The 24,522-nt window shown below is 36.6% G+C and overlaps 1 protein-coding gene across 1 annotated transcript; it reads left to right on the forward strand.

Annotated features, from left to right (window-relative positions):
- The first annotated feature begins 876 nt into the window (after positions 1-876).
- On the forward strand, positions 877-22,812 carry LOC103706227 (phosphatidylinositol 3,4,5-trisphosphate 3-phosphatase and protein-tyrosine-phosphatase PTEN2A-like). Its single transcript, XM_008790275.3, has 13 exons — positions 877-1,058; positions 3,575-4,062; positions 8,255-8,356; positions 8,445-8,501; positions 12,305-12,370; positions 15,303-15,479; positions 15,598-15,684; positions 15,771-15,835; positions 15,961-16,037; positions 16,968-17,014; positions 19,522-19,652; positions 21,196-21,265; positions 22,047-22,812. The coding sequence occupies exons 2-13, from the start codon at positions 3,649-3,651 to the stop codon at positions 22,587-22,589; spliced, it is 1,836 nt and encodes a 611-aa protein (XP_008788497.2). The 5' UTR covers positions 877-1,058; positions 3,575-3,648; the 3' UTR covers positions 22,590-22,812.
- The last annotated feature ends 1,710 nt before the right edge of the window (positions 22,813-24,522 follow it).

The following is a 24,522-nucleotide window of genomic DNA, read 5'->3' on the forward strand; positions in this document are numbered from 1 at the left end:
AAGGAGAAGGGTTTTAACATCTGAAATTGGGGGTAATTGATCAAGACCTCACTAACTTGAAAGAGAAGTTTATTGTGATGTGATGAGCTTGCTTCCTCTCTAGTTCACAGTTTATCGATCAAGATCTCACTAACGATATTGTTCGATTATAATGGGGTTCAGTCAAATTTGTACTATTATTATGATGGTTGTAATAATCATTGTTTAGATCAGGAAGTAGCATCTTGAATTGTTATTGCTAAAATAATAATTGTTATAATGGCTAAAGTGTTTATATATAGATTGTAATGGAATGCGATAGGGTTTTTTTGGTTGAAAACATAGTTTACGCTTTTAAAGAGACAATGCCACCAGCATCAGCCAAGGTTACATACACCAAATTTACATACTGTTTATTAGATAAAAACATTATCTTTTGTGATTGCTAAAAATTTAAACATAAATGTATATATCTTATAGAAAACAAAGTATAAGTGAATATAAAGATTTTAATAACTTTTTATGGTCTTTATTTGGCTCTTTTTTTTGATCTCTATTGTTATATAAAACATAACAAGGGGCCGAAACGGTTATAGTAACTTTAGGGCAGTAAATTGGGTAGTGTCGTATGTAGCTAATTATTCTGAGAAGACTCGATGATTAGAAGAGAAAAAAATTATTCTGTGCATTTTAAAATTTATTTTTTTGATTTTTTTAGGTATATTATATCCTACGTGTATAACAGATCAGTAAAATAGAAAAAAAAAAACGGTTATAACATCTCGATGCCGTTATTTTAAATCTGTTGTACGTGTCGATCACGAATAGCTGCGTGGCTGATGATATACGGACGGTCGGGATTACGAAAATGGGGTTGCAGAATCCGGCCGAGACTCTGATGCGACTTCCGTGTACGCGGGCTTGGGGATCAAGGCTAGATTGGGCGCGGGGATGGTCTTCTGGGTCGACTTCTCGGAAATCTCTTCTGCCCGGACTCTTCGCCATCGCCCTGCCTCTTGCTCTGCCTCTCCCCCTCTTCTTCCACGGCGTGGACGGCGGAAGACGGCCGGCGGCACCAGGTGTATTCCCTCTCTCTCCCTGTCCCTCCCTCTCTCTCCGCTATCTCTGTTGTCGCCACCGGCTGGCGGAGCCCAGGGCGGCCGGTCCGTTTCTCTTTAGCGCCTCCCTCGATCTAGGATTTGGGTTTTATTGTTTGATCCCTATTGGGGATTCTCCAGAAACGTCGAGATCCGGTTCAGATCACAGGACGGCAAGTTCCTCGATCAGTGGATTATAGGGTCTTGGTTTCGATCGATTTCCATTTTTCCATGGTGTTGATAGGGGAATTTACTTTGTTTTTGGTTTTCTTAGGTCGGGAGGGTTTTCTCTGCAAATTGCCTCGTTAGTTTCAGAAATTTGACGATATTTTGTCTTTCTTTTGTTGATCACGTAAAGTTTTTTTTTTGATTCCAAGTATTTGAGTTCCGGAAAGATTTGATTCTGTCGAATTGGAACTTGGAATGGTTTAATCTGCAATCACATATGCATGTTAGTATGATTACCCGTTCGTCCATAAGTTCTTGGATTTTTAGATATAAGGGGCTCCAGTTGGCATTATCTTATTGGGTTTTTAAGGTGTCTTTATTGCGTTCAGGGCAAATAGAGAGGAACATTTGAGGACTTGAAAGAGAGAGGGAAAAAAAGAGGGAGATTTGTGAATTGTTGTATGAGTTGTTATATGCAAACTGTGGTAGCTGAGAAAATTGCTGTATTGGCTGCAATAATGTGAAGGAAAAGAAACGAAACGTGTAAGAGAGAACGGAAAATGGGATAATATATTGGCTTTTATTTGTCTTTCTTTGGTTATAAAAGGAAATAAGGAAGAGTCGTAGAATTTCATGATTTTAGCCATGCAGTTCTTCTATACTGTATGTACGAGGGAGAATGGGGTTTGAGTGGAAGGCCATTTTGACTGCTGTAGTGGATAGAAATGTCCGTGTTGTGTGGGTAAATTTTCATGGGTGATTTGATCAAAAAGGAGATGGTGTATTTCTTGAGGTGAGGTCACCAAGAAGGATGTGATGGAAGCCATGGAAGAGGATGCAGTAAAAGGGAAAGTGGACGAACTGTGTAGTTGAACGAGGAATTGGTGATACTACATTCTTTTTTTTTTCTTTTATTTGTCTATGTTGTCATTTAATAGTCTTTGTCATCTGTCAACTTTGTCACTTGATATATTTTCTTGATGGTCTACTTCATATAAGCGCGTCATTCTTGTTTGAATATCGTTCCTTGAAGTTAGACCATTGGCTCAAAGGTTCACTTGGTTGTTTATAATTAATTCTTCCATCAAAGGCCACACAGTTCCATCAATGTTATTGCTGCCTGTAGTCATAATCATTGCCTATCATGATCCATGCAATTTCTTCTGATGTCTTACTAGACTTGATAACAAACCTGCTCTCTCTATCTTCAACCTTTACCGCTTTTGTTCATCAGCTGCTTGGCACTCATTCATTAAGGGTACTTGTATTAAAACTCATCTTATGATATTACCAGTGGTGCACGTTGGTAGGATACTGTCATACTTGTCTGCGTTGCAACTCGAATCTAACACATTTGGGACCCAGAGTATGGACACTGATAGGACTCATAACATATGCATTTCCAGATGAACACGATTGTATTTCCAGACTCATAAAATAGTTACAAGTTTACAAATTTCAGGAAAACCTGATATTCATATCAGGAAGAAACTAGTTTTACATTTTATGCTTCTAAAAAAATGTGGAACTTATCCATTATTTTCCTTTTACGATCCCATTCTGCTCTTATTGAGGAAAATCCATGTAACTTGACTCCTTTAGTGAAGGAACTTCCTCACATAAGTCACATGCTTATTTCCACAAACTAATGCATCGGTATTGGGCCTATTGGCAGATCTAAGGGCTTCTACATGAATTTTGTTTGTCCAGGAAATTCCAGCTTCCAAGCTACAAATCCTATTATATAAATATTTTGTAGAAGATTGAAAGACCAGCCTAAGTATTTGGTGCTTGGACATAGTCAAGGTCATGTTATTAGTGTTTTTATTGTAAGGAAAAGATGGACTGAGGGTAACATTGGAGTGCCATTGCCATTGCCAATATAAATACAAAAATATTAAACATTCCTTACCTTGGTGCAGTTTAATTTAGTGTTAAAAAGCTTAAATTTTCATTTTGTGTAAAATTTTAATCTGCAATAAAATGAGCTGAACCTTGGGAACTATATTTCCTCAATAAATGATGCCTGTACGTTACAGACAAAGAATGCCAGTGTATTTGCTTGCTAGGCAGCATATGGAGTATGGGCTTGCATTAGACCTATATGAAGCTAAAGAGAGATGTCATTATTGCAGATAATAAGGCTTAAACTGATAAATGGAGGGCATTTCCATGTCTTATGTAATATAAATGTGACACTAGAACAATTGATATTTGATACTGTTGATTTTGTTTCCAATTTTATTTTGCTTAAGCCTCATCACATGCACCAGTTTTTCTGCACATCTATTATCTAATCTGGTTTTCATATCAACACAATTATCTTGCAGATGTGCAGCATGTCTCTTTTTGCTTGACAAATTACTGTTAGTGATCCTGGAGCACTTTGGATCTGCATATTACCATGGAATCACAACAACTTCAGTCATCTTCACCATCTGCTATGGCTCCTGACAATCAAAACTCTGCTTCAAATGGGCAAGATGCTTCTGCAAGACAGCCACCATCACTATTTTCTGCTTCTGGCATATCCTCATGGGCTAGAAGTCTCAAAATTCCACAGCCATCTGTCCAAGAAGATTCACAGCCTGGAAATGCAGGAAAGTCCCCATTTGCACGTTTCACTAGTGGCTTTGGTTTACATTTATCTCCAAAATCTCCTCAGCAAGATGAGAGTGCTGAGGGCACCACAACCACCACCCAACCTGGTGTCCTGGGGTCACTGACAAAAGGTTTGGTGGACTCATCCAGAACTGCAGTAAAAGCTGTACAAGTCAAGGCTCGCCACATAGTATCTCAGAACAAAAGAAGATACCAGGTGATTTTACTGCAATTATAAATTTCAGTTAGTTGTTTGTGACACTAGCTTAGAGTTTGAAAGCAGCTACTTTTTTGCTTTCAGTTTCTTGTCAATATAAGCTATACACCTGACATTAAGGACTCAAGTTCCGGCAGGATATCGTAGGACACCGGGATGGGGTACCATCCCAAGTGTCGGGACTAGGCTTTCCCACCCAAGGGTCGCCGAACCATACCGAATTACCTAGTTCGCCCCGTACTGAACCGACCCGGTCCTACACTGGGTCAGTTCAGATATGTGGTTCGGTTCCTAACCCGAATTTGTCGAAACTGGTCCAAACTAGGCCGGAATCGTTCAGAATCGGTGCGAACCGGTTAGGTTCAGGCCAACTCAGCCTCTCTTTTTTTTTTCAAAGCCGAAAAAAATTTTGGCGTGTCAGTTCGGAACCAGCATGCCTTACTGTACCGGGTGTCGGTACGGTACCGAACCATCACCAATCGGTACAGGTCCCGGTACTGGTTCGGCGATCTTTAGTCCTGTCATTATCCCAGTATCCCAATTGGCATGTTTTGGGACATCTCTTATCCTAAGTGTTGGGACGAGGCAGGACAACGACACATCCTGTTTTATAGGAAATCGGGACAACCCCATTTCATGAGATTAATGTAGGGTTTTATGGCGATGTAGGGACGCAGCGGAAGCGCGGAATTTCAAAAATTTCTTAATAAAATTCCGTTACATCAAACCCTAATGAGCCAAGGTCACCTTAATGGTAACAATCAAATAAATAAATATAAATATAGAAATAAAGAAATATCTGCAATACTATATCCAATATGCAGAATTTTCACTAAGTGCCCAAGTGTTCACCCTCCAACGTTGATCCACACAGGAACTAGGTTTAAGACTCCAGCTCCAAAGAACTTGATCCTTGATGCTGAATTCTTCCAAAGAATTCTAATGGCTTGCTTTTCTTACATTCTAATTTTCTTCCTCTTTCTAAATCTCCTTCTAAGCTTCTTGTCCTAAAAAAGATCTCCTTGTCTTGGCTTAGGACAAACTAGAAAAGAGATGTTAGAAAAAAAGAATACTTGTAAGAAAGAAGGGATAAGAGAGAGAGTTGGTTTTGGAATTCGAATTGAATGAATAATTCCGGGAGCGCACTCCTATTTATAGATGGTGTGGGGATGCATCACCAAAGGATGCATCCCATCCACACGCCTCATCAAGAGGAGGCGTGTGCTAAGAGGAGCGCCTCACATCATGAGGAGGCATATCAAATATGAGGCCTTATCAGATCATGAGTCAAGGGGCGTATGAAGAGTGAAGGGTTGTGATAAGATGAAACACCTATCAGATAAAAATTTAGTTGTGTTTCATCCTTATCCAACCAAGAGGCGCCTCTTCATGATACGCTAATTCACTTCATGCGCTGAAATTGCTTCTCACGCCTTCATCCTCACGCCATTCATTGTTATGTCATCATCCAACGGTTGATGATGATCTAAGGGTTCAAATCCAAGGCGCCTCACTTAATCCCATTATGTCTTCATCCAACGGCTGATGAAGATTCAATGGTCCAAATCCATGGCGCCTCACCTCCATCCCATTATGTCTTCATCCAACGGTTGATGAAGATCCAATGGTTATGAGTGAAGGCCCTATCTAATCCAATCTAATTGGGTTCAAACCAACTCACCATTATGTCTTCATCCAACGGTTGATGAAGATCCAATGGTCAAAAGTGAATGAGTTATCAAACCTAATCCAATTAGGTTCAAACCAAGCCAATCAGGTGCCAACTCTTGGCCAACCCAAACTAGGATATGATCTAATCAAATTAGATTAATCCAAATCAAGAATCAGATTTGAATCCAATTCAAATCAGGAGCTAGGGTTTGCAACACGTGCTAGCATGTTCATCTTGCAAACATGATCTAATCTAATTAGATCCTTAATCGGTTTTCTTGTGTGTGACCCATTGGGTTCCATACCTAGCCAGCAGTAGGTGCGGGTGCAAGTTGACCTAACTTGATTAGAATTCTTCTAATCGATTTAGGTTCAAACTGTGCGAATCCGAACTTAACAATTAGAACTCTTTCTAATTGGTGAACGAATTAAACTCTTTAATTCGATCGAACCTACAAGACAAGATTGACGTCTAGCAACGTATCATGTCTATCCGGAAGATATGGAATTTGGTGGAAATAAAAAATATACCCTTCAGTGACAAAATACCGTGCAATTCAATCATTCAATCATGCTACATTCCGAATATGTATATGAGTGTGAATCTATGTCAAACTCAATTACATATTCATGTCTCTCTCAATCTTCTAATGATAATTCAAATAATGAAACATTAGAAACTCTTTCTAATTTTCATTCGATTTTGATCAAAGATTTTCTGAATTATCATATGATTAGAGTAAGTAGGATGTAGTCTTCTCTTACTAGAAGTGATTGATTCCTTGTTGACCTACTCATAACCTTCGTACACAATCCACCATATTGAGAAGACCCCGTGCACAACTTATTGTCACGAATGAGAGTAAATCAAAACATGGATTCATGTGCACAAAATACCTTGGTGATCTCAGGTCAAAGGATCAGTTGCACAACTCCCACTAGGAGAATCATCTTTTGACATATAAGTAAGACTCCATAAGATATTCTCCTGGTAGGTCAATTCAGTGAACTCATTTTTCTAATGAGCACCCACATCTTTGTATTAGTGTCTCCACACAAGTGATTGTGAGATCAATCATCCTATGCATCAAGCATACATAAGATGTGCAGGTCTTCTGGTAGCATTGATCCCCGACTCAATGTACCAACAATTGGAAATATCTTAGATTAGGATTTTAGGGTTTTAGGTCTCATTGGCATGATCTCATCATATCTCTAAAACTATTGCCCTAATCTATGGGGTTCATCACAAATATATGATGCAGCAAATGATGAAACATAATGCCTTTTATTTTTAATCAAAATGTCATGTACATGATCTAGAAAAACAAAATAAACCCTATCGCAATACAGATTGCGGTTGGCTTTTAGGGCACTATTCTTTCAATTAAAACCTTGCCTGACACTTTTACTGCTTTATTTGTTTTCCTTTCTCAAACATTTATATGATTTCAGGAAACTTGGTTATTTGCTGATTATTAAATAGATTATTGTTACTATAGTTTAAATATTGAAATAGACAGTTGTAGAGTGTGTGAGCAAAAATATGTGCATATATGCATACTTGCATAAATACATGCTTGCTTCCAGACATATGTTTGTGTGTCAAAATGATATAATGAATGTAGTTTATTTCATCATAAAGCGTTTTCAAGCTTTCTAGGTTTTTGACCTCTTTTAACATGTTGTCTTAGCTAGTTTATCATCATGAAGTGTTTTCTAGTTTCCCGAGTTACACAACCTTTTTTGAGAAAGTATCTTTCATCTTTGTGTATATTACTTTATCTAGCATGAAAAAGTTTTGATTTCAAATGTAGGGGGGACCATAGTTCTATGGGAGGGTTTAGGTATACTCACCAGTTATACCAAGTTTTTTCCTCAGCATTTTTGGCATTAATGGTTTTCATTTACAGAAGTAATCATATAAGATATCATGTAATACCTGGTTAGGTATGGAAGTGTCATTATGTTTCTCGAGTTTGAAGGGTAACTTCTGTGGAGCAACTGCATCGACATGCGTGCTAACATTTGTGCATGTTTTCAATCGTCATCCTATCTTATATTGTTTTGAAAATTCTGCTTGTATATTGCTAGCACAGTTCATCATTTTATCATATATGATCCTATTGGCTACTGTATTTCAGCCTCCTGGCACTCATCAATTATGTAATTCTTGTCCATCTTTTTCTACATCTCTAACTTTTCTTTTCCAATCATCTTTTCCTCCCAGCACTTGTTTTTCTTTTTTTAGTTTGAGTTTGTGATTGCTTGAAAAACACATGAATTGGTCCTATAAAGGCATGATGAATTTGACATGACGAATGTTATTTTTCTGGTCTAACTGTGTATTAGTTAATTATTCACAAAAAATGATTTGCATATTAAAATTGCTTATACAATCTGGCTTTTACAGCTGCTATTATTTCTAGAGACATATTACTATCATAATTAAAAATTAATAAATATTTTGGCTTTTCTCACCTTCTGATTACCAGATTTCTGTTTCATCTGCTGATGTCAGGAAGGTGGATTTGATTTAGATATGACATATATTACTGAGAACATTATTGCTATGGGTTTCCCTGCAGGGGATATGAGCTCGGGGTTTTTTGGATATGTTGAGGTAATTTAAAAAAATAGTTTATTACAAATGCAACGGAAATGCCTTTTTAATGGAATATAATATATGCATAACATATGCAATAATGCAGGGATTCTACCGCAATCATATGGAAGAAGTAATCAAATTTTTTGAAACACATCATACGGTATTGCCTTTACTTTTTTACTTTTAAATTTATTTCAAATTAATTAATGAAAACTTTTATGCTGTTATCATGTAATATATTGATTAACTGAAAGAATTTTATTGACATGATCAAAGTAGTAGTATTTAAGGAGAATGAAGTTCTCAATTCTTGAGCGATAGGGTCAGTGATCCTCTCTTGTCACGTGGAGTTATCTTTCCTCCTAGTGAATATTTAATTGAAACTAGACCAAGGCTGACCTTGCTGAGCTTTGGCCTAGTAATTGAACAAGTCAGGCTCTGGCATTGCGCATGTGCTGACACCACGGGCAGCACTTTCATGTTGGAATTGAAGTAATGTTGCATTACTTGCTCTTTAAGTATATCAAAATAGTTTGTTGTACCTCCTCCACACATCGTAAGAACTTTCAAAAAGAGGGAAACAGACTGCTTATCAAATTACCTTGTGTTATCAGATAGTAGTTATTTATCAAATATGCTCAAACTGCAAAGCATGGGGACAAGTTATTGTTTAATATTGTTATGAAACTGCATGTTGGTCTATATCAACTTTCATATGTGGCAGGTGTTGAACAGCTGCACCATCCTCTCTTGGTTGGAGATAGTCTACCTCATGTTTCATCTTAATTGCTACAAACTTTTGACTAGGGATGGCAATGGGTCATGTCTATTAAGGACAAAAACACCCAAAACCTTGACCCATACCTGATCCTGATTTGAGATAGGGTCATGATCTCTTAACCCACTGCCACGTACAAGTCATTTTGGGTTACCATTTGACCCTAACATAACCTATTTTACGGGACTCAATCCCTAAACCCGACCTAAGATATCAATTCCATCTTTACAATTCTTACAAACTAATCTCCAAAATGATTTAAATAACTAGTATTGAAAAATCCCAACCGCTCGAAAGTTCTTTTTGAGCCAAATAGAACCTTACGCTCATGACTTGGGTCAGGGTAAAACTCTCACCTATGCCCAACCAAATTAAAGCTTGGGTCAGAAAATTTGACCCATACTCGACCCTAACTAAAAACCCTTCACCCAAACCCAACCCACATAGGAATTTGGTTGGGTTTTTGGGTTGGGTCAATTCCTGCATCTTGTACTTTTGATATTTTGTAGGTTGAAAGCATGGATTGAAGTATCGACATGTGCTGCTTTGTATTGGCCATACCATATCATATTGGTAAGGTACTTGTACATTATTGTATTGTACCGATACATCATTCACCATCTTAATCTTGTTATATCGGCACCTAGTCTCTAATTTGATTACCGAGTCAATCGGTTGAAACAAATTTATGTTACAAGTTTATTTAAATAAAAAACTAAAAGTAAAGATAGATTTAATGTATGGAAATATGCACAAATGATTTTTTCTGTAAATACTACTCTTCAAATCACATGGATTGACAATTCTTTTTTTGTAGCATAAATATAAAATAATAATTAATCATCTAAATTTTTAAAAAATTGCAAGAAAAAAATATATATAATGTTAAAGAACATGTAGAACTTTTGATAAATTTTAATTATTTTAAATTGTAAAGTTTTGAAAATATCCAAAAAGAATAAAATTATATATATATATATATATATATATATATATATATATATATATATTCACGTCATACTGAAGGGAAAAGTATTGATTTTTCTTTTATGGAAAGAATTGACAATTGAAACATGACAATTTACTTGAAATAAATCCCTATTTATTGACATTCATGTATAAGTATAATTAATCATCATACTGTCTTTCAGTGGCTGAGAGATTTGTAACCATATAAGAGGTTTAGGGGTGGGAACCTTCACTTAAGCATTATTTTGTTACAATCTCTTAAGTGGGTTCTAAAAGCATGATTTTCCAACCACCAGCATTGCTGGTTAGAAACCCGGCCGGTTCAACCCCATTTTCACCAAGTTAGATGTAAGTCTGCTCCGATTAGAAAACTGAACCAAACCATTTTTCTAGTCTGGCCGGCCAGTTCAGTCCGGGTTTAATAACTATGATTGGCATTAATAGATGTGCATGTGTTAGTATGGTAAACAATGCTCTAAACCTTGGTTGAGGGTGTGCACATTGTCATAGGATTTGATCTTTTTTGTTATCCAACATTTTGTATTCATCTTACTTTTGACCCTTTGGCAGCTCTTTAGGGGATAACACTTTTCTTAAAATATGTTATACTAGCTTTTAATTGCTTTTGTTACTTCTTGACTATTCTTAGCATCTTAAAATTGTGCTCTGATCCACTAGTTAAAGACAAGTATAGTGTAGTGGGTTATCCAATGTAAACCAACATTTTGTGGCTAAACAATTTGACATGGAATTATAAGTGATGCCAAGATGTTGAAGGATTATGCCCTGTTGTCAAATTCTCTCTCTCTCTCTCTCTTTTATATATAAAGTTATAAACTAATAGTATATTACTGCAGAATTTGATCCAGAATTGAATTGGCATTACCATGCAATAACTTTGATTCTGATAAAATGGACAAAGAGTTCATTATGATATTAAAGTTATTCATTGACATTGTATATCATGATATACCACTTGAATAATACAAGTGCCATATAAGCATCCACCATATTTTTGCTTGAATAAGGGGCAGCACTGTTTTTAAGATTTGACTGGACATGTTTACAATCTATAATTCTGTACATCTTCTGTTAAAAGAATATTTAGATTTATATTCTATTGCAAGAACCAATACTAGATATGATTATAAAGCAATGTTTTAGCACAATCATCTGAAATTTGGTCTGTTAGATATTTTCATAGATTATATTGATATACATCTAAATAATGTAAATCTTAGGCATATTTGTTGCATCCTTGCCTTCTTGGTTAGGTGGAAAACACTATTTTTGAGGTTTGATTGAATTTTACTTTTGACTCATAAAAATGACTTGTCAAAGATTTATGATATTCTATATGATATTTGATTCTTGTCAAAGTCTATCCTTATTGCCCATGAAATTTGATTCAGACAACCAAATGTATGGCTTGGGGAGATATGATGACATGTAGGGGAAAAAAGTTAACCAATGGTGATCAGTTTTTCAAATATTGTTTAATATAAAAAATTAGAAAATATTATTTGTTAAGGTGTTTTAGTATGCATATTTCTCATCCAGGCACCAAAACTAGCTTAGAGATGCAAGAAACATGACTTCAAAGAATATTTTAGCAATCACATCCTTTTCCACAGCCAGTATGATGGATTTGACATCATTTGGGTTTATATGAGGCATAGGTTAGGTTTTTGTCTTTTTTTAATATTAAGTATGCAAATGATTAGGAAGGTTCCTTGAATACTCATAGATGGTCTCAAACTCCAGAAAGAATGGAGTTTAAGATTTGGTTGAGAAATAGAAATAGTCAGGAAAGCCAAGATTCTTAGGTATGAGTCCTATTTTGGTTAGATTGTGCTGAAAGTGTCCTCATTGGAGAAGAAGTTAAATTTGGTAAATATTAGATGCATCATAAAAAATTTTCTTAAACAAGTTAATTTGTGTCATCTTATTCTAATGCAACATCCTAATTGCTGTCAGCTCTGGGAATTCCTACTCAGAAAATTCTTTGGTTCCTTTTCTTGTGTTGAATTGTCTAGAGTTAATGTCACAATTAATGCATCGTCTTATGGGTATGAAATCCCATTGTCAAATAACCATTTCTTGAATGAAAAGTTAGGATTTAATATTCTAATTCAGATGAATAAAGCTGTGACTTCTTGCTAATTAAAATATGAAATACTTTCTGCACAAGTTTCTAACTTAATTTATTTTCATAGGGAAAATACAAAGTATACAATCTCTGCTCGGAGAGGCTGTATGATGCATCTCTATTTGAGGGAAAGGTATGCTTAAATGTTGCAAAAATCTCTATTCATTTTATAGTATTGCAATCGACTTTTAATGTGTAAATGAATTTTGCCAAGTCATTTTTAAAGATTTACCAGGGTATTGTATTCTTATGCCATGATGGGCTAGTGCTAGGCATGCACTTGGGTTGTTAAACAAGCATGCTGCCCTTTGCAGATCATGTTCAGGTTGATATGTTGCGCAAGTTCAGCTCATTCCATAAGTAAATGAGCCAAACACAAGCCAGGATTGATCTTTAAATTTAAATTAGTTGAAGACATGCTAGGCCTACTTTATGTCCAATCATTAACATGGTTGTGTCCTGTGCAAGGGTTAAAGTGTCACGTGTTAGTGTCGTGCTGTCCTATTGGTAGGCATGCACTTTGTCTATTAGGTTCCTCCTGAGTAGCTGATGTTCGGCATAAAATTTAGCTGGCTTGGTAAGTAATTGAGCTAAACATGAACCATAATTTTGAGCTTAAAATGTAAATGACATGAAGAAGAGCTAGGTTCAACTCAGTCTTGTGGGCCTAGATCATGTCTAGCTCGACATCGCTCAAAAAAGTAATTATTTAATAAATAGTGAATAATATATGACACCTAAGTTAATTATAATGCGCAGTTGAATTTTTTGTTATATTTATATCTTAAACATTAACAGTCATATGCAGAAGAATGTATCTTAACCTTTATATTTAATCTAAAGGCTTTGTTTTTTTTTAAATCTTTGCTAATAATCATTTGAGCCATTAGATTGAGAGCTAAGGGGTTAAAACAAGAAGTGACAGAAATTGAACAGCTGTCCTAAGCTCTATCTGCGTACTCCCACAATGCTGCAATCCCCTCTCTCATCTTTCCAGATCCAAATGTCTTTTGATCACTAAATCCAACATGCCTCGAGAATGTCTGTTGACACACAATCTCTGCACTTCAGCCCTTCATCTACTCTCTCCTCCTTCCTTCTCGACTAATCTTAAATGCCAAACCCTTAATTCCCAAATTCTCCATTGTTATAATCCCCTAAATGCCATGGAGATAGGTTTCTCAAACCCTTTCTACTTCTACTGATTACAATGGTGTTGATGTTGGTGACACTTAGGAGTTAGGACAATGAGCAAGATCATGGTCTCATTATTTGTCCTTATTCAACCTTCTTTTTTTATTGCCATCTGCCCTTTCTCAGTCTTTCAGTTGCAAACAAGCCTAATTTAGTTAGCTTGATATTGAATGAGCTGAGCTTTAGCTGGCTTCCTGGCATGTGACAAGCCCCAGTGAGCCATGCAGGACCTTGAGGCCTTAGCTCATATTTTGCTTCTTTAAACTTGTACATGCACCTAGCATTTGCAGGAGCGTTAATGCATGTGCATTGGCGAAGAATATAGCACATAATCTTGTCATGAGCCAGTAAGGCATTGGCAAAGCACTTGCCATCTTGTACTGACCAGTGTACTTTTCCTTTTTTTTTTCCCTTGTGGCAAATAACCAGAAATTCTTATCCTAAATCATTGTGCCTTCCCTCTCTCTCTCATCATTAATATCCACTCCTTGCTTTGTTGGCATGCCCCCCCCCCCCCCCCCCCCCACTTCTGTGCCTTATCCTTCCTCCATGCACTCCTGTCAATATGCTGGTTGGCCGCTTTTGATCACAACCATTTCCCTCTCCTCTTCTGGCCATTGCCATGTGCACCCCGCGCCCCCCCCCCCCCCCCCCCCCCAATCCTCAGATCATTTCTGCCATATTCCTGTTTTCTTAGTCTGCTCCCTCCACCTACTTCACCATCATGTCCTTCTCCTACAGAGCACCCTACACTACTGCTTCTGCCGTGTCCTTGTACCATGCCCCCTTTTTTTTGTCCTTGTGCTCTTCCCCACCTCCTTTGGCTGCCATGCACCCTCCTGTATCTTTCTTTACTGCCACAACCCCCACCTCTGCCTTATGCAACCCTGTTCTTTCCCTTAGCCGGCCTTCTTCTATCTTCCGCCATCAGTGCGATGTATGGATTAGCTAGGAAAAAATTGAAATTGTTTTTACCTGTATCCAAACAGAACGTTGGGATGAAAAGAAAGCAAAAAACAGCAGCATAAAATTTTTTGTATGAAAACTGTACCTAGTCATTAACTTAAGGCTGGTATTGTACATGCCTTTTATTTCTTAAGTTTCTATTCTAAATGTAGAGAGAACCTTTTTGTTAAAAATATGTCTAGCCTGTATTCCATGTTCCCAAGCCATCTCTTCCACTGATTCCACTCTTTCTTTTCACCTAGCGGTCTCTTTCATTGTTCTCTATTCTTTTGCACTCTGTCCTTCATTGGTATTAGGCCCTGTTTCGCTGCTAAGAGAGTGAAAGAAAAGAAAGTTTGCCAGGGATGCATTTTCTTCTCCATTTTTTTGTACTAAAAAGGAAATTCAGGAAGAGAAAATTAGAGAGAAAATATACAGCCAAAATATTCTCTAACAAGCCTAAAAATTTTCTTCTCCAAAAGATAGTGATTTTGAGAGAAAATGATAGGGTGGCAAGTGGCTCAATCTGACCTGATTATCTTTACCACTTTCTTAACAACTTATTCTCCGATCTTCTTACTTCAACCAAAAATGAGAAAATAGTCGGCATTATTTTCTTTGTTTTTCTCTTCTTTTCTTCTGCTGATATATCTGCCTTTTCTTTCATTTTCTCTGAAACCAAACAGAGCCTTAGCATTCTTGGCGTCATATCTTATACTTATTTCTCTCTTCATCATTCAACATTTTTATTCACACTTTTTAAGAGCTGATTGCACCAATATAAAGGTGCTCATCGACCTTCACTAATATGTCTTAAAAACTTATTTTAGATACAGATAGCTGGGCTAGCTTTTGTGGGTTACTGCTTATTGCCTTATTTGTGTGGAGTATGTTGAATTGTTTTATTTTACTCCTATGCAACTCAGGTGGCCTGTTTCCCATTTGATGACCATAATTGCCCTCCGCTTCAACTTATAATATCGTTTTGTCAAAGTGCCTACTCGTGGTTGAAGGAGGACATTGAAAATGTGGTGGTAGTTCATTGCAAAGCTGGCATGGCGCGGACAGGTTTAATGATTTCTAGTCTTCTTTTATACTTGAAGGTGAGATCAACTGTTACTTCATTAATATCAGAAATGATGGTATCAGAGTGTTGTGTTACCTATTTGATCCAGTGCTCGATATTTTCTGTATGTCTGAAATTAATCTTATCTGGTGCAGTTCTTTCCTACTGCTGAGGAATCAATTGAATACTATAATCAGAAAAGATGTATGGATGGGAAGGGGCTTGTTCTCCCAAGTCAGATTGTTAGTCTACTACTTGCTTTTGTATATACATCATTTATAGTGTCCTATCTTCGACACTCCTGACTCTTCCTTTTTGATGATTATAGAGGTATGTCAAATATTTTGAACGCATCTTAACATACTTCAATGGTGAAAATCAGCCAGGCCGGAGGTAACTCAATCCTTATCTGGTCCTCTTTTGATTCTCATGATTCCTTCATTATATTGTGCTGGTCAATACTCTCATGGTGCTCGAAAATCATTTTATCAACATGACTTGTTCCCTCTTCTTTCCAGGTGCATGCTTAGGGGTTTTCGTCTTCACAGATGCCCGTATTGGATTAGGCCTTCTATTACAATCTCCAATCATAATGGTACTGACTGCTTTCATTATCCCACCTTTTATAACACAAGTTTTATGTTCATATTAGAGCATTTCAGACTAAGAAAATTTGTATCGTTTCATTTTGATGAAATCAAGCTTGGAATATGCTGCTATTTTTTCAGTTTGCTACCTTTGTTTGGGTATTCTTGGTTATTATAATTAAAAGAGAAAACTAGAGAATCTGGACAAACTTTGCATGTTTGGAGGTTAAGATATACACATGCTGGTATTTGGAATTTTGCCCCCCCAACCAAGGAAGAAGCCGTAGGATGAAAAATTGGGAACTTTTATCAGTTCATCATTGGCCTCCTTTTCTTTCCCCATCTTTTTGTTATTCTCTCTTCTTTTTTTTCAATATGTTGGTTTGACCTGACCGACCCAATGAACAATTGAACATTGGGTCTGGTTGGGTTGGTCGGCTGGATCTAGCTGCGCAATTGCCCAATGTAATCGGGCTGCCCAAGTGGCACCCAATAGCCCAGGCAGGTGCCCCAAAAACCGGGCAAATGCCTAGATGGCGGGCTGTCCAGGCAGGCCTCACCTAGGCGAGCTAAGCTGGATTAGGTGCCCCAGGTGCCTAGGTGGGTGCTTGTAACAAGTATGGTTCTGTCACAATGTGTAAGTTGGAACTTGCCATATTCTTTTTCCTTCTCAGATTCTCATTTATTTGATGATTTTTTTGAGATTAAACTGTTGGTAGCTTATATATGTAACTGGTCCTTTATGGTCTTGGTATTCTAGTCACAGCCAACTGGTGCATGGTATTTTAATTCCTATAGCGAGGCTCTCTGTATTGTAATGGTCCTTTCTTGTACTCTAAGGCGTTCAGCTTTAAAGCATATATCAACTATTTGTTATTTATATTTTTGTCTCTTAGAATTTGGTATGGATTATAACTCATACTTCTTTCATGGTTTAGGTGTTGTTTTCTCAACAAAGAAGCACCCAAGGACTAAGGACCTAATGGTAAATTTTGAACCATCAATAATTTCTTTTCTTTCTTTCTTTTTTAAATCACTATTCTAAACACTTATGTGTAGTTCTTTGTCATTCATTTTTTTGTCCTTTTATTTTTGCTTTGAGTTTTACTTGCTTGAAGGAATGTTGATCCAAAATGGCCCCGACTTCTCCTGAGACTTGTAGTCTTAGCATACTCTGGGACATAGGCCCAAAACTAACGCAGTTCCCTAAATTTTCAAAGCAACTTGGCGATTTCAATCATTGATCCAAGTAAAACAAATTCTAACCATCTATCTAACAACATTTCTCTAATCCTGTGTGAAGGGCTAATAACTTTGTTGATACAAATCTTTTTGGTAATAAAACATTTATAGAAAATTCGTTTGGTAGATCCATTCCTAAAGAAATATCTATAATGTAGTAGGCAAATATTGATGGCTTAGAGAGTTTAGATAAGACTGATGACTTAGAAGTAGGACATCCTCTTTTGTGATTTGAGAATTGATCCTTCTTGCTGGAGAGATGAATATTCATACTACTGGACTGGCCAAGTGGTCACTGATTCAAACAAATATGGGGAGGATGATTCAATTGTTCCCAGGAACTAATGTAATTATGCCTTGGTGCCAAAATACATGATGGAACACATATGCTGATGATTCACTACATTCATGTACATATGCATACTTGCATGTAACACATATATTACTATATAGTGAAAAATGGAATTGTAACTCTAAATTTCTTTAAACAATCCATGTTCAGGTAGCTAGAGAACTATGTTTAAATGTTAGTATCAATTTCACTTAAAAGAATTAGGTGTCCATAACTGAAAGCTTCAATCTTTTGTCATTGTTTTATAACAGAGTAAAGACTTCTTAAACTTAAAAAATGCCTTCTTTTATAGAATACACATGTTCAAGAGAATTAAATCTTGATGTTAGTCTTGATGTAACCTTGAATTATTATAAAAACATATTGATATGAGGAAAAACCCTAATGTTGATCTTTGAATTTTTGGGAAAATAAAATGTAATAAAATTTCCTTTTTTTTCTTTTATGCTTAAGTAAAACATTCATGTAGCTATGTATTTATGTATGCGTGTATGTTGTATGCTACTGAAAATATGAGAGCTTGAACAAAGGGATGTCGAAGCCCCTGATTTACTGTTATTCTTTTTATTTTTACAAAACCAAATCACTAAAAAAAATTTAGACAATATTAATTTTTATTTAGTACAAACTATTAGAGTTCGTCTGACCATAGGTCAAGCCTACAAGATGTATGCACTATGCTTATGTTGGTTAAGTACTAAAAAGAACTTGGAAAATGTTACTTCTTAGAGTTTTGATATGTGGGATGCATATGTTTCATACATGAGTTTTAATTTGCTTTTAGCATCCATTTTCTTAGTTCTAACATTGATCTAGACTGTCTTGCTCTCACCTCCTCTTTTAACGTAAAAACAGTCCTTAAAAGAAGCTAAACTTGCTGGCGAAATCTTAGGTTTCACCCACTAATAGTTTGCCTCAGCTGAAAAAAATGTACTTCACTCTGGTTGAATGATTAGACCAAGTAATCGCACACAGCCTCTAGATAATGGGATTATGTTCGAGATCTTCTAGTTAAAAGTCAAAACTTTGGTTGAAACTTCACTATGCGGTTGAGCTCTTAAAAGTAATACATGAGCCTGCTTGTGTTTGGAATTTCTTTTCTCAACCGTTTTGATCTTTGTGCTAATCTTATCGTGCTTTGGTAAGAATGAGAAAGCTGTGCTTAAACAGTTGATCATGCCCATTCCATATCATTCCTTACACGAACTAGATTATTTTTTTAATATATTAAAATTGTAAGCTCCAGATTTAGATCATTACCTTGTATAAAATATTTAAAATATAGATCTCTAACTGTACCTGATCGGATCGAGGAATGTTGTACTGCCTTATTCGGGGCATATTGAGCCGTATTGGGGGCGGAGCAGCATGATTCTGCCCCTCGGTTTGAGAAACCGGCGAGGGAGGGAGAGAGGGAGAAGGAAAGAGAGGAAAAAAGAGAGAGGGAGAGAGGAAGGAGGGAGAGAGGAAGGAGGGAGAGGAGGGGGAGAGTGGGAGAGAGGGAAAGGGGCTTTTGAAAGCCCCTTCTCTCTCCCTCCCTCCCTTGCTCTCTCTCTTTCTTTCCTTCTCAGTCTCCCCCTCCCTTTGCCTCCCTCCACCTCTCTCTCTCCTCCCTCTCCCTCTCTCTCCCTCCTTCCCTCATCCTCCTTCCCTCTCTCTCTTCCTCTCTTTCTTTCTTCCTCTGCCCCACCCTCGCTAGCTTTGCTATATCGGTATGGGCCCAGAACGGAACGACATGGCTGCATACCATAACCTTGGATCATATAACTTTTCATATCATATGTAGTTTGTCTTCTAGAAAACATCTACCAGGGTGCTAACTGATAAGCATCTAGCGGACCTAGAAAAGATAAGATTCCATGTTTTTGACCTCTTATTGATTGTTATTTTTCATTTAGCCTGAAGATTTCTGGTTCAGTGCACCAAAGAAGGGGATCATGGTGTTTGCTTTACCAGGGGAGCCTGGTCTGACAGAATTGGCTGGTGATTTTAAAATTCATTTTCACGATCGTCAAGGAGATTTCTACTGGTAAGGGCTTTATTCCAATTTTCTCATCAACTAGATATTTTTCATGTTGAATGAGTTTGCCTTCATAGCTAGCTGCTAATAATTTGCTTTTTTGTCATTTTAATTTTTCTGTATTCTATTTTTAATAGTTGATCCATCTAAGATGGAAGATTTTTGACCAAGCATCTCAAGTATTACCATGACTACAAATACAGGAGGATTTTGTATTATCAATGAGGGCAACTAAGTAAGTTTATTTGTCTAAAAAATAAAAGAGAATTAGACTCCTAGGCTTTAATCTCAATGGGATGACATGCAGACTTCGAGATGGAAATGACCACATGGGGACAAAGAAGATACCAAGCAAAGAGATCAATCAATACTATGCAGCAATCCATAGCCTTGACATTGCATAATATGTAGCTTTGCATATGAACTGTTTTACTTCATTAGCATAAGTAACACAGTGCGTTGAGGAACAGTCACAGTCAATTCAATTGGAGGCTTGGTGACTCTTTAAATAATTGTAGCACGTCTGAGGCATGATAATACAACAGTTCTGGTTTTCTCCAAGTAGTATTGTTCCTCTATACAGGGGAAGGAGGAAGTTTTTGTCTTATTTGGACATACTTGGTTGAATTTCTCGACAACAGCAAGGATGGAAAGCACACTCCTTTAATTTAATCTCGAATTGAGGACTTGAATTGTGAATGATACCTTGGTGATGACTGAGGCAGCATAAGCAAAGGGCCTTCAAAACATTTTATTTTATTTTATATTTTATATTTTTTGTTTTTAGACATGTTGGACCTCGTAGATTGTATCTGACGGCTGTGAATTCCATTTTATGGCAATATCATTGCGTTAACGGTTAACAAGATTAGCAAAATGTGCAACTCAACTTGGCAACCCAAGCCCAAACGCATCCTGCTTTCAAAATTTCCAACCCCAATAGAACTTGTGGTGGGGAAGCTCAGGTTGGCTTTGATGTTATGTGAACAAGGTTTAAGTTGTTTTTTTTTTTTGGAGTCCAAATCATATAAATACTAATAGTTTTGTGGTTAGAATGGAAACATTTTAAGACTGGACTGGTTTAGGAGCCTTATTATAAAATTTTAGGTTAGATCTAGGTTGTCCAAGCCTTAAACCCAATCCGAGCCTGATCCAAGTAAGATAACATAATAGCTTAACAAACTTGGAGTTGGATCAAGTAAAGTCCTAGTTAAGCTAGCCTAAACTCTACCATTACTCAAGCAAGGGTGGATCTGGGTGGGGTTTTAAATTTTGGGAAGTATTTCTTTTAATTTAGTCTCCAATTGGGCAGGACTTGAATTCCGGGGCAGCATAAGCAGAGGGCCTTCAAAACATTATATTTTATTTTGTTATTTTTTATTTTTTTGGTTTTAGATATTTTGGACCTCATAGATTGTATCCAATGGTTTTGAATTCCATTTTATGGCCCTTATCATAAAATTTGATAGTGTGCCTTATGTCTTTCCTTTCCACTCCTTATGTATTAGGAGGCTAACTGTGACTGATGAGCATATCCTGTTCCTTTTTTCAGTTGGTTAAATACAACAATGATGGAAAACAGGAAGATTTTGAGCCCTTCTGATCTTGATGGCTTTGACAAGGTAAAGCATCACTTGTAGATTAAGTACAAGATTGAATTTATGATTATGAAGCATTGATGGATATCAAGCATTCTAAATCTACATTTAGAAAAAAAAAATCCTCTTTTTTCTGCTTTCCTCTTGTTGTTTGCAAACTAAACCAGCTTTTCATTATACATATATTTATACATATACATGGATGCATATGTGCAGGCATACGTACGTACGCACATACATACATATATATGTATGTATGTAGATATGTACATATATTTTTTGACCACTTGATTCATAGTCCAGGGGCTTTTAAATCACAATTTTTTGTGTGTAAGCAATTTAAAGGTAGTAGATCACAATCCAACTATTCGGTTTATCGATGTGGGACCTCCATCGCATGTTTGTAGATTTGTATGTATGTGTGTGTATATGTGTGTATGTGTATGTGTACATATGTATGTGTGTATGTATATATGTGTGTATTTATTTTTGTGTGTATGCATGCATGGGTATATGTATGTGTGTATGTGTATTCATGTCTATATATGTCTATATGTGTACTTATGCATTTATATGTGTATGTATGTATGTATGTGTATGTCTGTATTTGTGTGTGTACATATGTATGTTTGTACACACACTCACATGGCCATGCGAAAAACTGGCATTAATATGTTACAGAAAACTATGTTACAGCTAGAGTTTCTTTAGTTGGCATTTTTTACTCTGATATTTCCTTGTTTCTGACTGCATTTTTTACGGTTTATTCCTGAATATTCACATATAGTCAAACTTCATCATGCAGAGAAAATTGCCATCTCCAGGATTCCAGGTTGAGGTTGTCCTTGTAGACTATGATGAATCCAATTCTTCGGGGCCCACCAGTTTAAATGCCAAGAAGGAATCTGATGGAAGCTCTACTGCTAGCACTGCCACAAATGAAAATAGCACTGTGCATCCTAAACCGAGCGGGGATTCAGGAAGCCAAGATAAGGATGACGTCTTTTCTGATAGTGAATCAGAAGAGACCAGCTTTTCTAAGAGCAAGCGTGACAAGGTGGCCGGCAATTTGGGAGGGTCTCCCAGTACTGCTAAAGGACCTGAATTGAAAGCTCCGCAAGGGGCGGCAACCATAGCACAAGGTGTTGAGCAACTTTCCCTGAAAGGTGAAGGTGGGGCTACAAAAACTCCTGATACCAATGAAGTGAGAAATGATGGGAACGGTAAGAATGCAACAGTATCACACCCCCCTGAGTTGGAATCAAATAGTGTGAGTGAATTCAAGGCAATTGCTGCAGATGCTTCTGTCTTTTCATTTGGCGATGAAGAAGACTATGAAAGTGAATAACCCTGATCTGAGATTCATCACACTTTGTAAATGGATGCCTGGGAAGGATTCATGTTAAAAGTTCCATAAAGTAATGTGTAATGCATCTGCTCTGATAAGAGGAGGTCACAAATTTATTAATTCTTGCATTTCATTGTGATTTGTAGCTTTGTACATTTTATCATGATGGTCTTCATGGTTTAGATGAATATATGATTGGATTCAGACCGCGTGTCAATATCAAGTCTTGGTCTTTTTTCCTGAGCTTCAAGTGTTTTTTTTTTTTTTTTTCCGGCAAGGGTGGTGTGGACTCACTTGATTGTAGTTAAGCGCTACGTGGTGCCACCCTGGTTTTCGGCCTGAAGATGTCCCTTCCACGTAAATTGTAAATCCAAAAATGATGACTTCTAATTGATGCATCTTTTGATGAATATACTGCATACAGTATTGGAACGTTTAAGTAATATGTTTTCAACTGTTTTAGAAGTTCAATTATTAACAGTGTCTATAAAACGCATATTTCTTCTGAGTTAAAACTATTTAAAAATTTTTTTTGGTTGCTGAAGAAGTGAGGGAGAAGGCATTTTGGAAGGAATCTTCTCCCAATTAAACAAAAGAACTTAGAAAGAGAATAAAAAAATGAAGTTCAAATTTCCTTCTCAGCAAGTGAATTATATATTGTGATTTGGAGAGAAGATGATAGTGATTTTTCCTAATGTTAAACTAGATTTTATTTCATTTTTTTTCTTGGTATCCAAATGATGCCCTAAGGTCTTGATGCATATAATCTATTTGCAAAAAGAAACCCAAGCAAATTCTTGTTATATGATTATCTGCTTGTATGTCAAATATGTTTTGGTTGTGTTTGGAGGTTGTCGCTCTGTTCTTGTAAGAAATTGCTGCCATACCTCCTAATTAGGAAATTCTGATGGTTTACTGTCTAAGTTCCCTTTCAATTCCCAGATCTTGTTGGCAGCCGAGGTGACGGTATCCATAAGTTCGTGGATGGTTCACACTGGAGGTTGTGTATGACCACGGATCAGGGTGCCTAATTGTCTTGGGATTTCCTAAAACAATTACTTGGTAAGGCTTGGGCTATTTCTGACTCTCAATATCGTTTCTAGTTTAATAAAGAATTTTTTGATTTATTGACTAACAAGCTACCATATTAACTTTGAAATTGATAAATATGACCCACTAGTTGATGGATATATATTCCACACCATTTGGTGCTATTGAGGCACTCTATAGTTTATAATCTGTCTGTGCCGTTATAAATTTGCTACGCCTTTTCCTCCATGAGTGGTCTATGGATAATTATATGTCACAATATATTTTATCTGTTTCCATAAGCACTAGTTGGTGCATTGATATTCAATTACAACTTTTCTGCTGCCAGTTGATAAAAGATCAATTGCCTTTACCATAACTTTTTTTTTCTTTTGATGCTCTGTAATTTAGAATGATGCAATATCACATTGATGATCATGCAACTCCAACAATACTAAATTGCCCACTGCTTGTACGTTTTTTTAAAAAAATAGATAATACTATGCAATATTTTTTATAGTCATTTTGTCATACTAAAAGTACTTTCTCAGTTTATTTACCAAATATATGTTAAAGTGTCACAACACTTTATAAATGTAGTTACCAAACAGCAAACAACTTTTTATCAAAACTCTACTTCAGAAAGCTCTACTGCCAGCAGCTTCCCTAAAATCACCTACAGGGTGCTGCTATCGGTAATAGTAATGCATGGTTTATTCTATTTCCTACTAAATTCTTTGTTATATACCTTTATATAACTCGCCATTGGTTTGCCGTTTTGCATCAGCAATGAGCAGGAATTTTGCATTAATGTTGTGGGTGCAATTTCAAAGATTTGAAAGAGGATTAAATCTCATATAGAGTGCCACTATTGGTAATAGTTCGTACCATATTCTTTGTTGGC

This window comes from Phoenix dactylifera, chromosome 3 (assembly GCF_009389715.1).
Source record: "Phoenix dactylifera cultivar Barhee BC4 chromosome 3, palm_55x_up_171113_PBpolish2nd_filt_p, whole genome shotgun sequence".
Taxonomy (NCBI): Eukaryota; Viridiplantae; Streptophyta; class Magnoliopsida; order Arecales; family Arecaceae; genus Phoenix; species Phoenix dactylifera.

What these genes read in the sequence shown, in the direction of transcription:
- LOC103706227 (XM_008790275.3), top strand. Translation starts at nt 3,649, where the DNA reads ATGGAATCACAACAACTTCAGTCATCTTCACCATCTGCTATGGCTCCT. An exon ending in CATCTCTATTTGAGGGAAAG is followed by an intron (nt 12,371 to 15,302) that starts GTATGCTTAAAT and finishes TATGCAACTCAG; the next exon opens with GTGGCCTGTTTCCCATTTGA. An exon ending in CAAGGACTAAGGACCTAATG is followed by an intron (nt 17,015 to 19,521) that starts GTAAATTTTGAA and finishes TTTTTCATTTAG; the next exon opens with CCTGAAGATTTCTGGTTCAG.